This window comes from Buteo buteo, chromosome 8 (genome assembly GCF_964188355.1).
Source record: "Buteo buteo chromosome 8, bButBut1.hap1.1, whole genome shotgun sequence".
NCBI classification, from domain to species: domain Eukaryota; kingdom Metazoa; phylum Chordata; class Aves; order Accipitriformes; family Accipitridae; genus Buteo; species Buteo buteo.
In genome coordinates, this window is record NC_134178.1 from 19,645,423 (window position 1) to 19,662,039 (window position 16,617).

The 16,617-nt window shown below is 39.6% G+C and overlaps 1 protein-coding gene across 4 annotated transcripts in view; it reads left to right on the plus strand.

Annotated features, from left to right (window-relative positions):
* APP (amyloid beta precursor protein) overlaps nt 1-16,617 on the plus strand; it is a 234,430-nt gene that overhangs the window by 205,668 nt on the left and 12,145 nt on the right. For 2 of the 4 annotated variants that reach the window (XM_075033879.1, XM_075033882.1), the window contains 2 exons: nt 5,165-5,218; nt 16,078-16,178. In XM_075033879.1, the coding sequence (XP_074889980.1) occupies nt 5,165-5,218; nt 16,078-16,178 (155 nt within the window). The remainder of the gene's footprint in view (nt 1-5,164; nt 5,219-16,077; nt 16,179-16,617) is intronic. The other 2 variants (XM_075033881.1, XM_075033883.1) reach the window with 1 other exon arrangement.

Sequence of the window (16,617 nt, forward strand, 5' to 3'; positions counted from 1 at the left end):
ACATTACACCATTTGTTGCAGCACTTCTTAATGTTTACTGTGGGAACATCTTTTAACTTTCATGCCTTTAAGTTGTTGGGGTTTAGGTGATTTTTTGATATCAGGATTGTATTTGTCATGAAGTTACTGCAGCAAACAATTCTGTTAGGCCAACTGTTATTACCATTTACGTCTGCAGAGTTAGAAATAGAAATTACTTGATGACTTAAACTTCTTCAAGTCTTTCTTGTTTCCTGTTATACTTCTCTGTCATCTATCCAAACCAGTGTTGTAATGTCATCATGCCTACAATACCTTCTTTCTCTCTTTAGATACCCTCTCTATAGTTTTGCTCCTAGTATCAAAGGGGAATTTCACAGCCTCATGTTTTTCTTTCGTGTTTGTCTCCCACCTCTTTGTTCCAGAAACCCAGGACTAACTGTGCCATTTGTCCTCACATCCCATGCCTGTTTTCTTCCGCAGCCATGGTCTAATCCCTGGCTTTGTCTAAATTGCTTCTGAAAACATGCGTCTGTCTTGTTATAGTATGCTTTGGAAGTAGGAAGAAGTAAATAACAATTGACGCAATTTTCTCCTCTTCTTTCCTCTCTCTCTCCACTGAAGGTCTTTTTGCATAGACTGTTTTTCACACAATAAGTTCCCCTTATGCAGGGAGGGATTGATATTTTATGCAGTACTGAACAAGTCATTGCTGTTTCTTAACAAATAACTGTTGATCAAAAAAGGCGTAAGTTCAAAAATCATGTGCTAGAGAAACTTCAAATACTGTAGAGTGACTAACCATTGCAATTTTAGTGATGGTCAGCATCTCTTGCTGCTAGGAGGTGCTAAGCATGCCAGCAAAGGTCAGAGAACTGAGCATCTCAGCTCACATTTACTTGGGTGAGGGCTCAGGGTACTCAGCACCGTCAGTCACAGCATGTTCATGTGAACAGTCTGGTATCTGGGAAATCTGCTGAGCAGTTGGTCCAGCAGATTTAACAGAGACTACCAGAGGAGTTTCAGATGGCAAGCAAGTTACAAATTCTTTTTGGTCTAGTTTGAAAGCTGAAGTCAACTTTTAAAACTCTGCTGAACGCAGATCTAGAGAGCTATCATCTCGGCATATGCAGGTGGGTTTCTGGGTAGAAGGAGAGTCTCGACTTCCTCACTGCAAAGAGCTGTTGCACTGTATAAGCAATAGTTTTCTTCAGTCCTGAGCGGGTACGTCAGGTAAATCATTCACCTCACTGCAATTTGCATTCCTGTCAAAACAAATTTCTAATGGGACCATTGATGTCTGAGAGGCAACTGAACAGATCCTGGAGCTAGCTGTGTTAGGACCTGGGATCCCACCCCCTCTGTCACAGTCGCAGCGATGCACTTGTTTTTAATGAACCATTTGGGGAATGCTTAAACCAAAACATGATTGTGGAAAATGTGGAAGGAAATGCAGCCCTTAAGTCTGTGCTTCAAAGTATCCAGTATTCTGCCTACAAGTGATGAAGTTAAAATATTACAAAAAAAACGCCTAAATTTGTCATTAGTTCCCATGCCTGTTTTCTTCCATGACCATGATCTAGTCTCAGGTTTCACCCAGAGATATTAATAATGTATTGGATTGTTATGTTGCCATGTGATCTCAAGGTTTCTTAACTCCATTTGAAATTATCCCAATCTAAACTGCATGTTTAGGTAAAAGGATAAGTTTTATGCAAACAGTTCATTGTACTAAAATTGCTTTTTCTGATGAATGAGTGAAAAATAGCCTAAAAGTGAAAAGACCTTGAAAGTCTAACATAGCTCAGTAGTTTCTGAAAGTATTTTCTTCCTTGTTGTTTCCCTGAGGTAGTTCCCCAGTAAATGTCCACAGAAATTAATCCAAAGCACCAGGTAATACACTACACAACTTGTATGGCTGAATGAATATATGCCTAGCATATTGAGATACAAATTAGGTTAACCAGAAATACCCTCCGAGGACACTGCAGAAGGCACCACCAAACTGTCAGGAAATTGTATTTTAACAATGAAAAATGCACCTTCAGAGGTGGGGGCAAATCTCCAACAGCTGTGAAGCTCTGACACTGCCAAGGTCCCTGGGCATTTTGCCAATGTCTAACTGGGTTTAGTGTTTCACCCTTTGTATTTTGCCATGCTGTTCCAGTTAGCCTTAGTGACAAAATATTTATCTAAAGAGAGATTTTTGTGAATGTACTGTTTTATCCTTATGACTTGGCCAGTTACTCCCTTCAACACTGTTCTTGGTAGGTGAGCATCCCATAGCTCTCCTCAGCTACTAGTTTGTGCCAGCTTTTGAGCTTTTTGATTCACCTTTCTTTTATTTCTGAAAAGAGAAGCAACCATGTTCTCTCTTGCTCTTCTGAGATGTATTAGCATTAGATAGGAGGTGGATTGTGTACCCTTTATGAAGCCTGTGTGATCAGCTTAAGCAGGTATATACCAATTTGGTTTCATGAGGCTATTTGGAAAATCAATTTTCAGTCTTAATTCTGTGTACTTCTGTGCACATGGGAGTGTGTTCTGGAGCATCAAAGTGAATGCAGTTTTTATAATAGTACACAGTACATCTTAGAGTTTTGACTAGCGATAAATGCTCTAATAGGTTTAAACTTCTCCCCTCTACATCTGTTGTGTGGTGCTGTAGTCCAGCAGGGCAGGCAGTGAGGAAGCCCATGGACAAGATTTTTCAGAGTTAACTGCTGATTGTGTGTACATCAATACAGGGGCAAGAGCAAGCAGGTTTTAAAATGCAACTGAAATTCAAAAGGTGGCAGCTCAGGGCTCTCCAGAAACCAGCCTTTCTTTGTATCATGTTGCCCAGGGCATGCTGCGCTTACGTACCTGGAATCACGATCTCTTTTGGAAGACCCCTGACTCTGAGCTTTTGCCTCCAGTTTTTGCCCTGCAACTGCTTTGTGACCTTGAGCAGGTTGTTTCACTTTTGTGTCAGTTATGAAATGTGCTGGGGATGGTTGCCTTTTCCCCTGTAAAGTGCTTCCAAAACTATAGATGACAAGAAGAATTATTCATTATTAATACTTTCACCTAACTCCACAAATACTGCATTACCCTGTACAGCAGAAACTTCCTCCATCCTTTTGTCCCTTCACCTAGTCCCATTTTTATTGCTGCCTACAACCTGCTCTCAGTCTGCCATAGCTGTGGGCATGTAGGGTTACAGAGTGCTGAGCAAGAGGGAAATAAAACCCTTCAGCCTTCTAGGGAGGAGGCAGGGCGAGGGCGACAGAGGAGGGTTCTGCAGGAGCAGTTTGGGTAATTGTCATGGTTTACACCCAGCCAGCAACTAAGCACCACGCAGCCACTTGCGTACCCCCAGTCTCCTCGCTGGTGGGCTGGGGTGAGAAGCAGAAAAGGCCTTGGCTCTGTGTAAGCACTGCTCAGCAATAATGAAAACATCCCTGTGTTATCAACAGTGTTTTCAGCACAAATCCAGAACAGAACCCCATGCTAGCTACTATGAAGAAAATGAACTCTATCCCAGCCAAAACCAGCACAGTGATGCTGGTCCTTGGTTGTTTCTTCCCTTCAGTCCTTTCCACTGAAAATTACTGCTGACCTACCTGAGGGCTGGTGCTGACAATATTGCAAAACCTAGCAGAAGACTTAAATAGGAAAATACTCAAAATTGTGGTTTTTAGTTAAGGATGGAAATTGGGTTTTATATAGCGCTATGTAGGGAAAGCAATTACATGGTCTGCAGTGCCACTCTCAACTCCTGTGAAGGAAAGTGGTTTGATGGCTTGCCTCTGCAGCACCAGACCACCAAAACTGTGAAAATTCTGCCCTTCCAGAAACACAAGCAAGTCAGATATGCAGATGCACTTTTAGTCTGCGGCTACTATAAAGCTGACTTACTGCTTTTTTCTGGAGGCAGGAGCTATTGCTGTCACGTCCTGTGTACAAAGGACATGGGTGCCACATAGGCTCTCACTTAGAAGCATGGTAGGTTGTTTGTCAAACCCATAGGAACACTAAGCAAGTGACACAGACTTCCTAAGAAGATGGGCAGTCCCCCTTGCTTAAGTCAGCAGTATCGTCAGGTTGGCGCGATTTTCTGATGCTGAATACAGCAAGCAGTTCATGATTGAAAACTGTGCTTTTGCCAGGTTTCCTATGTTACTGTGGTTCCCTTACTTCTGATTAGAACGTTCATACTTGAATCCTGAATTTTAAAATTAATGAGAATACCTTATTTTAAAAACTCTGAATTCCAAGCTACGACGTAAAATTTGATTTCTGAATTTAATTTCTTTCTGACACTGGCACTTGGGTAGATAAGGAAGGCAACCATATTGGAGCAAAAGAGAGAAACAACAACAAAAAAAAAAGAGGGGAAAAAAGATCTGAATGTTTTAATGAACTTGTACAATATGTTCAGTTTGGACTTAACTGAGGCAGTAGGTAATGACTGAAACAACTCTAAAAGTTTTGAACATCCTATTTTCTGTTAAAGTCAGTGAGCTCCATCAGTCTTAGGTTTCAGCTGGTAAAGCCTTAGTACAGTAATAGAAGCATTTTAAAACTGTGTATGACACACAATTGGGTAGAAAGTGGTGGTCCTCCTTTGCTTCCCTTTCAAAAATCAGAAGGCAAATTTACTGTCTATAAATAGGAGCATATCAGAATGAAACATTGATTGTATTCTCAAAATGTGCTTTACTTTTCAAAAACCTTGTAGCTAGTGCTGTAAGGAATCCCTGTTGAAAGGAAAAAGGAGTAAGGATTCAGTGGGTTTGTAAGTAAGCATTGATCAAGACTGGCTGCAAGAACTCACTCATCATGTCTGTTCTTGCTGCCAGTTCTGATCAGACAACTGGAAAGTCTGCACATAATGAATATAGTTTTGCTCTATAGACAGAAATTCTTTGATCTTGATGGTTTCTCACTTTAAGCAGTAACCAGAATGTGATGCAAAATTGACACATCAGCTGTGAAGCTTTCCTTTTGAAGTGGTGCCTATGCCTTCCTTTTATGTCCAGGACTAACTGAAGACAGATGTCTTCTAGCTGTTGCTTTGGTAACTTCGTTTATTCAGTATGTCTCCTGCATTGTCCCAACAGAAGAGTAGTTGACTTTATCATTTTGGGGGATTTTGTTTATTTTTTGTTTGCTTTTTTGTTTCTTTTCTGCACATGCCCAGTTGAGCCAGTTGATGCCCGCCCAGCTGCAGACAGAGGACTCACCACACGACCAGGTATATAACTTGCATGGCTTTTACCTAACCTGTGTTTTCCCAGCATGCATGTAGTCTGCTTGAGCTGAAATGATCACCTTTTTTTTTGTATAACCCTCCCTTAATGTAATGCTATGCCATGAACCAGGGAGGAGTTCCCACACAAACCCCCATCAGCCTGTGTGAATGCTGTGTCAAGGGTGTTTGGAATGGGTACTTGGAGAGGGATTGGGACCCAGAGACCCAGAACTGATACTCATATCAAGTTGTCATCCTTCTAGCAGCAATGCTTTGGCAGGTGCAGGAGGCAGTAGGTATGGGACCCCGAAGTGTGGAAAGTACTTTTAATTTGGGAACATATGATAGAAGTGTTGAATCCCCTATGTGGAATATACAGTTTCTTGTAAGTTGGGCTAATAAAGAATTCATGCCTACAATTTTAGAATTGCAGGGGACATCAAGATTTTTTGCTGTGATATTTACCTTGGCTAATTCCAGATATCTACAAATTGATACATATATTCACCCTCTGGATTCACTGAGGATACCTCTGCACGGCTATTCATTCCATTCTAGGATAGAGAGGGGTGATCATTTCCCCTGTGTAGGTACCTGTGTCATCTTACTGATTTCAGAGTAATAGCAGATGACTAGCTTGGGTCAGGCTGCAAATGTCTGGAAAAGTTAAACGGGACAAATCCAATTTTCAGAAGTAAAAGCTTGCTTTCCATACTAACTTTTTTTTGCTTTTTAGGTTGTTTTTCCCCTTGTTTTTGTTTAGGATTATCTAGAAATCCTTTGAGAGCAAACAGCCTTTTATTTCAGAAGAGATTACTGTCCAACATATAGTGACATTAGATCAGTATATTTTGGAGTCAGAATTATTTCAGTGTGACATCATCATTGTGGGGTTTTTTCTTCAGCCAGATAAAACTGATCAATCTGTTATCTTTTTCCCTTCATCTTTTCCTCCAAACGTCCATTGGATAGCCAGATGGGCAACACCCTCCTAGTGTGTTTAAATCTTTCTGATAACTTATTGGTGTTTACTGACTACAGAAAATTGCTACAGTGGGAAGTAAAATAAGCTCCTATGTTACAGCAGTTGGGATACATGTCAAGGCTGGCCAGGTGATGTGCTTCTAGCACTGTTTTAGGAGTCTGACATCTTTACTTGTGTTTAGAATCTTAATTCATTCCATGAGGAGAGCCTGGAAACAGGTACAGAGATAAATGTACAACAGTGCCAAAAATCATGCAATTGGGGAACACCCTCCCAATATTGGGTTATCTCTGCTTTCTGGGTTAGGTTTCTTCCCCAAGAGCAGTAGAAAATATCATCACAAATGACACATGAATGTCTTTAATCCAGATTTTGTAATGTTAGTTCAGTCTAGCAATTTTCTTGTAATATTAAAGTTTGTGACTGTTAACTATTTTAATTTCAGTTGCCTTGAAAAATCTCCTGTTATGAGGCCCATACTCATTACTAAAGATTATTCCTTCCTCTCTTCTATTCCTCCACACAAACACACACATGACAGAATCTTTGGTGTCCCTTCTCTAAAGAAAGGATTTTCTCACACTGCCACAGTCTAGTTTCAGGGTGAAATGATGCGTTTTAGTCCACTGTACCAGAGTGCTTGGTTGGTTGGGGTGACACAAATAGTATTGAGTGTATGGCTAAGCATAGGTCATGACTGATCTTTGTGAATGTGTACGAGACTACTGAGGAGAGGTAGCAAATACTGCAGTGTGTGACCATTATGGCTCGAAATTTCCAGCAGATACAGTAACTTTCACACTATGAAAATCACATGGGATATTTCCTCAATTTTCTACTACAGAAATAGTACTGTCCAGGGGCCTATGCTGCCTTCATCACTTTTAGCACAGAGTTTAAGTGCTGCAAAGGCCTGTGCTCTGCTTTTGGCACAGAGAGTGAACCCCTCCAGCCTGGCAGGGATGCATGCTGCATTCCTCTGTGCAGAGGGATGGTTGCTGCCCTGGAGAGATTGAAATCTGTCACTGCTGTGTCTGCATTCCAGATTTCACAGCATAAAGTGTCTTATGGGTGCGTGTGAAATAGGGGGTTTACCCCTTTACAGTAGTACTAAATGTATCATAACAGTAAGTAAAACCATTCTTGGTAGACCTTAAGTTACTTATGTCTTTAATCACCAGGTCCAGACTTCTGCAAATTTGTCCTTACTGATACAAATTCTGGCAATAAATGTCCACATGATTTTTCATCATCCTTTAAAAGCAATTTACATGCGATAAAATTGCAATTTAGCAAAAAACTGATACCAGTCTGACTAGCATCATAAACTAGGAACAGAGGAAAGCAAATGGATGCTTAATTAAACTGTGAAATATAAAAGGGATTCTGACAGTTTAAAAATGTGTGCTTTAAAGTTGTTTTACTTGCTAATTATAAGTAAAATAGCTATGTTAGAGCTAAAAAGGAAAAGATACTTTTTTGCAGTCACTATCCTTTTGGGATAGCTTTCATGGTTTGGGGCTATTCTTTATGGGGGAAAAAAAAAATCTGAAGAAGGATATTATTCTAGAATGAAAAAGTATTGACAAGGGACCTGGAGGCAGATTAATACACGCAGCTGCTTGTAACATTTTAATTGCCTAGATTCTTGTTGATTTCCTCAAAGGTTTGCCCTTTTTATTGTCCTGACTTTCCAGTTTGTGCTGCTTCTTGTTTTGTTCAAGTGAACAAGGTGGTGACCTGCTTCTTCAGGGTGAAAATACAGGTGTCATGTCAATCTGCAACAGTCACAAGCCTGGGAATAAGAACAAGTGAATGTTTTGTAGGTGTTCAGAATCCTTGGAAGAAAATCATCTCTGAAAGGACTGACAAACATACAAACACACACTCTTTTTTCTTTTTTCCATTTCTCTTTGCCACTTTTTGCCCACACAACATTCTTCTAATGATCACAACGTTTTTCTTAAAAGTAGATCAAAAATCATGCAGATGGTCTTTGTCTCTTTCCCACAAGAGAGATAATTTGGTCACAGGGAAGAAAAGATGAGCAGATACTTAGTATTTGTGATAACTAGAATCTTGTTACTTCACGACATCATTCTCTCTCTTTCAAAAATAAATAAATAAAGTCTATGAGTGAAAAGTCAGGAAATGTGAAGAGTTATCCAATCCATAGAGCAGAAAAGCTTTTGAGTGAGGACCAAGTTTAAAACTTTTACTAAAATTTAAGTCGGTTGTCCAGATCCCTACCTCTGTTGCACTCCACCTTGGCTGTCAGCGGTTGAACCTTGAATTTGAATCTGATTTACATCAGTCCCAGGAGGAATGTAATGTCAGGGGGACCCCCTTTTCCTAATATAGATACAACATCTGTGTGGTTCACACTGGTATTTGAAAAGAAGTCTAGTGCTTCCACACGCTGTCCTTCCCCTTTTTAGTTCACAAATGGGGAAACAAAAATAAGAATTATGCCTAAAATCCCTTTTGTGTTGTCTCCTGAAAAGGAAGTCAACAGAGATAATAAAGGGTCAACGGGAAGAAAAATACCTGGACATACAAAGCAGTCATCAGTGAGCTATTTAATACAGCACAAAATGATAAGAGATTTATGGCAAGTTTCTTGCTATTTATAAATTGCTTCATACAGGGAGACGTTAGACAACTTCAACCCAGCCTGAGAACTTCCATGGAAGTGCTTCAAATAGAAAGAATACCTCTTTACTTGATATCCTCACTGTAACAGCTTTTTTCAATAGTGTTTCCTTCTCCCCCATGCCCCAGAGGTTACTTTTTCATGATGAACATTTAATTTCTTGCAGCTGAATTTTGGGTGTGTGTTTTTAATAACTTTCTTCTCTTTGTGTATGTGTGCATGTATATATACAGACATACACACAAAGATATGTATAAAAACGTTTAGATACTCGTAAGCAAGCTCCTTTTTACCCGTGTTAATTCGGCAAGTCCGATCTGTGGAAATTGAGTGAAGATTAGAAAACCTGCCATCAGAATGGTTGTTGCTTAGTATCAGCAGGTTTTCTGAATTTCAGGACGATAAACAAAATTACCAGTGCTCTGTTCAGGGTAAGTCATATTCTCATTTGTTGCACAGTTGCAACTGTAATTATACCACTAACAGCTGTAATTATATCACTCACAGGATGCCTGTAATTCACAATGCAAGGATTTTATCATATTACCTGTGTTACTTTCTTCCATGTAGTATAGTTTGGGGATTTTTTTGCGTTCTCCCAACTCTTTGTCAGTTGATTGTTTTTGCAAACAGTAATTTTGAGGACACATTGCACGTAAAGCTGTGTCTGTGTCTCTGGCCCTTCCGCTGATAAATCATGACATGTCCATCTTCATGACATTATATATAGAAAGCTGAGGGATTTTTTTTTTATACATGGCTGCAGAGGCCCTGTAAGCCTAATGGCTGTTCTGCAGAATCATTAGCACATACACTGCAATCTGTATGAGGTGAGAGCATAGAGCAGCTTAGTGAATTATTTATGATTTTCTTGCCAGGAATTGCCAGGGTTTTTTTTTCCTGTCTTAGTGATGTTAGTTCAATACAGTTGTCTTAAACCAACTGTCTGCAGCTACCAAATAAAAATCATGAACAGATTTTTTTTCCATTAGATTGTTTTGTTTTATAAATCAGATAGTTATTAACTGTGAATGCAATTACATAAATCAGATAGTTACTATGAATGCAATCATATGTGCGTATGCACAGCATCTGCATTGACATGCCTGAAAGATTACCAAATTTTACTTATTTTGATTATTCATTTTTACACACATGTAAAATAACCTCTGGTATTCTGAGAGTTACTTCATACTAAGTTCCAATGAGATTCTTTTTTAAAAAAGATAACATTCTTTTTTGCACTTATTTTCTGCTTTCTCCAATTTGAGAGCCCTGTAGACTTCCATGAAGTAAAAGCAAACCATCTTTTTACTAACTTCCAAGGAGAGACCAGAAAGTTTTTAGTTCCATGCAGTCTTTAAAGTACTTACCCCTCAAAGATATTTGAGTTGTCCTTACAAAACTGAGTATGTAATCTTCATTTTAATCTTTATAAGTGAGTATACAATCTTCATTCTTCTTCCTTCATTTCAAAATGAAATGACCTGCACAAAGTCATAGTCATATGGAAGTAGTAGTTGAACTTTTAGTAACAACATGCAGCTGTCTACCTGGGTAATTGTTCAAACAGTGTGTTCCTTTCCATCTGCCCTTCTTATTTTAGATGAAGATTTACCCAGATAAAGCTGTTTACTACACTTGTAACAGGCTTTGATTCAACAGTTTTTTCTTCTCTTGCCATTATTCAAATACAGTTCATAGACATGAAGTTAAATGTTTTCCTGAATGCAGTCATTACATAGTTGCTCAAACATGCTATGTTTGGTTTTCTCTATGTAGAGACCACCCAGGTCTGGTTGTTTCAGCTGTGCTTCGGTTGGAGGTTTAATTTTTAACACAAGCACAGCTAATACTGTTTCAGATCCTTGCAAAACAAAATCACAAAATCTTGCTAGGCTGTTATTTAACCGGTAGATGAAGCAATTTCAAGCAGTGTAGTAGATAATGTACACCTGATTGCGTCCTTGGTGGAATTGATTGTATCCTCTTTTTCTTATCCTTCTTAAAGCTTAAATATATATATTTACACAAAGGGAAAAGCTCATCTGTGTTGAGCATAGTGTTCCCCAAAGCAGCTATTTGATTTTTATTTCATAGAGTAACTCTGTATGATTTTTTTCAGGGTTTTGGTTTTTTTTTTCCTTAAGGGGCAAGGAACAATAAGGTTTGCATACACTGCTCTTTTTGATGTTTGGATATGTGTGTGCATGTGCATGTACATGTGTACACATTTATGTATAAAAGCAGTTAACATTGCTAATTAACAGCAATATAATTAAAAGCCCATCATAGCTCATTTTGTTGGATTTGACTAGATGTTTTTAAGCCCGTGTTTTTTGATGGCTAAATAGTTTCATCATTTTTTCTAAGGAGTGGCAATTTAATATATTTACCAGCTGAATTGTAGCATTTTTAAATTGAAGTAATTAGGAATGCAACTCCCTAAAGATAGTATGTAATTCAGAAGAAAAAGCACTAATAATTACCATTATTTGTGAATTTGCAGTGAGGCTGTTGCTCTCACTTTTCTTCTTTTACATTGGCTTTTGTGTTTGGGTTGTGTATTTTAGACTTGGTAGTGAAAAAACATCATTTTGTCTCAGAATTAAAGTTCTTGTCATATAGTTAACTGTCATATGCTTGTCTTCAATGCAAGACTAGCGTGGTATTAGGCAGCCCTTAGCTGTTTGCAGCTTACCTGTTTCACACACCTCTGATAAAAGTTTTGGAAAGACTCTTTAAGTTTTTCCTTCTTCAGTTACTGCCTTTGAAAAAAGAAGCCTTTGATTTTAGCATGTAGGTCTAAATATGTAGTCATCAGGACAGGAAAGTGAATGAACTTGAAATAAAGAGAAGTCTATTAAATAGAAAGTCTAAATTCTATAATGTAACATGGTGGAAAGGCATATATAACCCCATATGTATTTTTGTCTCATACCAGGTATTTAATTGATCCCAGTGCAGAGTCATGCTTCTCTTACTATATAATCAGTTATTTGCAGAAGAGCACCAGTTTACCCTAGTCATACTTTTAAAACTATTTTTCCTCACTTCTAAGGGAGATAGGAGGGAGGAGAAAATTGCTATCAGGTTTGTTAGTGCAACAGAAGATTGTTCTGTTTCTGACCTTTTTCCTGTGCTAGCTGCCAAAGACAAGTTTTAGTAAGTCTAACATCATTAACTTCCTAATATCAGGTCCTACTTTGTGTTCAGATCCATGGCATTTTTGTGGATTGGTTAGTAAGGCCAAGTTGACCACCAGACCTTGGTAATATGGCCCAAAGCAAAAAATATCTGCCTGATCTCAAGGCAAAAGATTGTTTAACCTGCTGCATGCTGGAAGTACGGTTCTTGTGCTACTGTTTGATGGGAATGGGAGGAGGGAAGGGAACCCTCAAAGAAATGTGGCTTTAAGGAAGCCTCAACCTGCATTTTTCCAGCAGCTGAGACTACTGATGAATTTATCACCCTCTATTGCTCATTGATGTGAAGGCTCCTGAACTGTTCTGTCCCCTGAAATGCTGCTGTAACTCCTACCCGTGGCATTTGGCTCTGTTTAACTGAAGCTAACAAAGACCCACAGTCTAAGCTGTCGTAGGTTGCTTTCACTGAAAGTGGTCAGAGCCCAAGAGCAAAAGTACCCAAGCCCATTGTCCTGCCTCTAGCAGTGGTGCATACGGGATACTTAGAGACTTCACCTCTGCCTTGTACTCCTGGCACATCCAGTGAGCTTTTGGCAGACAGCATTTGATAGACTTCCAGAACTGGAAATTGTATTTTGACTGTTGTGTTTAGTAACCCTGGATGAACCTTTCTTCTTTGCATTTGTTCATTTGCATTTTGAACATCCTCATGATTTGTGCCAATGAGTTCCATGGTCCAATTTTGCATTGTGCCAAATTATATATATACACTTTCTTATGGTAGTTTTTAATCTGCTTTGTCATAGCCATGTTGGTGTCCTGTACTTTCTTAGGAGAAATAATGAATAACAGTTTCCTGTAGACTTTCTCCTTGTCGTTCACAGTTGTATAAACCTCTGTAGTGTTCCCCTGGTTGTCTCCTCCAGTCTGAAGACTGCCAATTTGTCTAGTCCTTCTTGTACAGAAACCATTCCATGCCAGTGATCATCTGTCTCTCCCTGCTTTGTATCTTTTCTAGTTATTCTGACTTTGTTTGAGGTGGGGTGACTAGAATGGATAGCCAGATTTAAAATGAGGATACATCATTTATACAGTGGTGTAATGATATTTTCTGTCTTCATGATTACTCCTAGCTTTCCCTTTGCCTCTTTGACTGCTACTGAGCCAACTGCCCACAGAGAGTTATCCACAGTGACTGCAAGGTCTCTGTCCTGGGTGGAACAGAGCTATTTAGAGCCTATTGTTGTGTATGTATAGTTAGGGCTGTGTGTCCCTGTGAGCACCACTTTACATTATATCAACATTGAATACCATTTCCCTTTTATTGTGCACTCAAAATTTGTAATACCCTTCTGCAGTTCTTTGCAGCTAGTTTTACTTTGACTATCCTCTTTTTTTCTTTTATTTTTTGTCAATAAACTTTGTCACATCACTATTCACTCCCTTATCCACATCACTTTACAAGCAGCACAGCACAGATCCTTGTAGGACCCTGCTGGTAACCTTCCTCCATTGTGGAAAATGGCTGTGTATCTATACTTCATTTCCTATCTTTTAATCAATTATGGAAAGTCATGTAGGACTTTCCCTCCTTAATCCTTGCCATCTTAGCTTCTGCCAGAGCTTTGATCAGGGACCTTCTTGAAGGCTTTTTGGAAATCCAGATTCACTCCAAGCCAAATCACTGTTTCCTATGTGCTTCCTAGCTCTTCCAGTGACCTCTAAGAGGTTTGGGAGGCAGGACTTCCCTCAAAAAAAGGCAAGTGGATTCTTCACAGATGTCTCTCATATATGTATGGATATGTTCTAATCAGTATTTATAGCTTCAGTGAATACGCAAGCTGTAGCAGTAGAGTTGTGGAATTCCCCAGGCCCTTGGCTTGGGGGAGTTTCCACATGGTGCTTTTGCCAGTGTGTCTAAGGGGCGGCAAGTGTGGCCGTGGACAGTGGCAAGCAGCTGGAAGCCGGCTGCCTCTTCAGCTGCTCCAGCTATGGGCAGTGAACTAGGTCCTGGGAAAGCCCTTTCCCCCCAGCAATTTAATCGAGGTGAAGCACTGCTATTTTCCCCCCCTCCCCCTTTTAATCCTAAAAACAAAAAAGGGGGGGAGGGGAGGGTGAAGAGGCGAGCCTCTGGGCAGCCAGATGCACATTCTCATTTTCTTCACTTCCTGTTGATGCAGGTGTAGGGGCTATTTTGAGATGATGCGGAAAGGAGAGTAAATTGTATTCTTTCTTTAGTTTGGAAAACTAAAAATAGTTGCTTCAAGGATAGAAGATTACACCTCTTTTCAGGTACCATGTGGGTTTTATTTCCTTCGTCTCCACTGCCTCCTGCATTTCACTGACAGAACATCATGGTTTGTTTTCAAATTGCAATTTCTTAAATACGATATAGTTCTTGCATTTAGAAATGGTCTCTCATATATAAATGTCATAATATACTTGTGTCAGTACTGTAATGTGGCATCAAAAATCAGATGCTTAATAAAGAAATTTGAGATCTTTAAGTGCTTTGTTCTTTATAAAAAAGACACTTACTAAGGTGGAATTTATGGGGCAGTCAGACTGTTCAAGAAAATAACCATAAATACTTTACTGCATGAAAATGATTCTTATTCTCTCCTTTGCATGGTTTACTGTGAAAAGAAAGATCAGAACCTTAGAATGGGATTGTCTGTATAGTCCAGAGAAGTTCTTGGGAAGGTCTGTTCTTGCTGACTCATAAGACAAAAATAAATCAGCATTTAACAAAAAAAGAAATTGCACATTCAAAGGCAATAAAAAGGCAATAATCCTTGCACTGGGTGCTACTTTAGACTGTGGAGCTCATTGGCACATGGAAGTCTTCAAGAATTTATTGAGAGTCCAGAAAGATGGTGGAGCGCAAGAGCAGTCAGTAGTGTTGAGAATTTTAGAAGAGGTTCTTCCTCTGCATCAGAGCTTAAGGTCAGCCCAAAATACAGAATGAAGGCTTGGAGAGAGGAGTTGGAGTGATAAAATGCTAAAATAAATATAGACAAGGAATATGAACCAGTTTGTTCTTATCACATTAGATAGGGTGAGGAAATAACTTCTCATAAACACCATGCTTCTGCAGTGTTTGTACCTCCAAGAAATATAAATGTCAGTCAGTTGGTACTGAGAAGGAAAATAACCAGCTACATGAATACCCATATGTTCTCTATAAGCCAGAGCCAGCTTTTCAGGACAAAACATTCATAGATACACATATACGATGCACTGCTTAGCTGTTGTAAGTCTGGCTCATTCTCCTAAGGCTATTTTCCAGGAGGAAATCCTGGTCGTCTTTACAGTTAGTGAAGTGCAGCATCTCCCCTTCGCAACTCTAAGGGGGGAACAGGACTGCAAACTATCTACAGTTAAAATCCCTGCAAGCTTTGCTTACTTGCTTTACTGTATGTTTCTAATCAAGAGGGACAGTTATCTCTCAGGCAAAAGTCAAGACTTGAATAGTATTAATTCTGAGCAGTCTGAAATATGAAAACAAATAAGAACTGTGTAAACTTCCCAGACATTTTAGTGACTCTTATTTGTGCGTGTTTGTACAAAAGGTACAGACTCACAGGAAGCATGAAAATAGAGTACCTGGGCTTCCCCACCTCACACCACAGGTATGTGGTTTTTTCCTCACAGCAGCCTGAGCTTAGGGAGGAGGAAGATTTTGGCCTAAACACCAAATTTTCTTGATGTTGCTAAAGAGGCTGTCAGAGCAGATCTGCCTGCATCCTGTGAGCCAGTTCAGGAGTCTGCTGTTGGTCCCTCGCAGCTTAGTTCTTGCGGTGTTTCATGCCAAAAGTCTTTGATGCTTGTGCCAACATTGCTGCAGTGGATTAAGGAACGTTTAAAAGAGGAGAAATTTTACCAGCTCATTCTGTGTTATCTGTTATTCAGTGGGACTGAAACGTACGATGTACCTCACTTTCCTCCCAGTTCCCTTTCACGTTGCATCACACTTCATGTGAATGATACCATTGCCTTCTGCTCTTGTAATGGTGGAGGTAAGCAAAGCGTAATTGAGTTGATGACTTTAATGAATTGTCGTTGCGGTGCAATGCAGGTTCTGGGTTAACCAATGTTAAAACAGAAGAGATATCTGAAGTGAAGATGGATGCGGAGTTCCGGCACGATTCAGGATATGAAGTTCATCATCAAAAGCTGGTGAGTGAACAAACAGTGCTTTCCACACGTGTGTTGTGAGTTGCTGGTTCAATCTTGAACTAGTGGGTCAATTGTGGCCATGTTTCCCCTGAGTGATGTGGATGCTGAAAGTGCCAACAAAAAGTTTTCACATGAACAGATTATGATTTTTTCTGATTCTCTCTTAAATGACAGTAAACTTGGAATAATTTCAGCAGAGAGGCTAGAAAGCCATGAAGTCCCACATGAGAGGAGATTCCGACAGCTCCTACTCTTGCACTGCCACATGACTGGATGTGGTCATATGGGCAATACTTGTCCCACAGTCCATCTGTCATGGTCACATAACTAAGAGAAAAGGGATACAGAGGGAGGAAAATGCTAAGTAAGTTTTAAAAAGAAAAAAAAAATGTTTGATGAAGGCATGCAGCGTGGTGCAGCAAGAAATAGATTGACACTG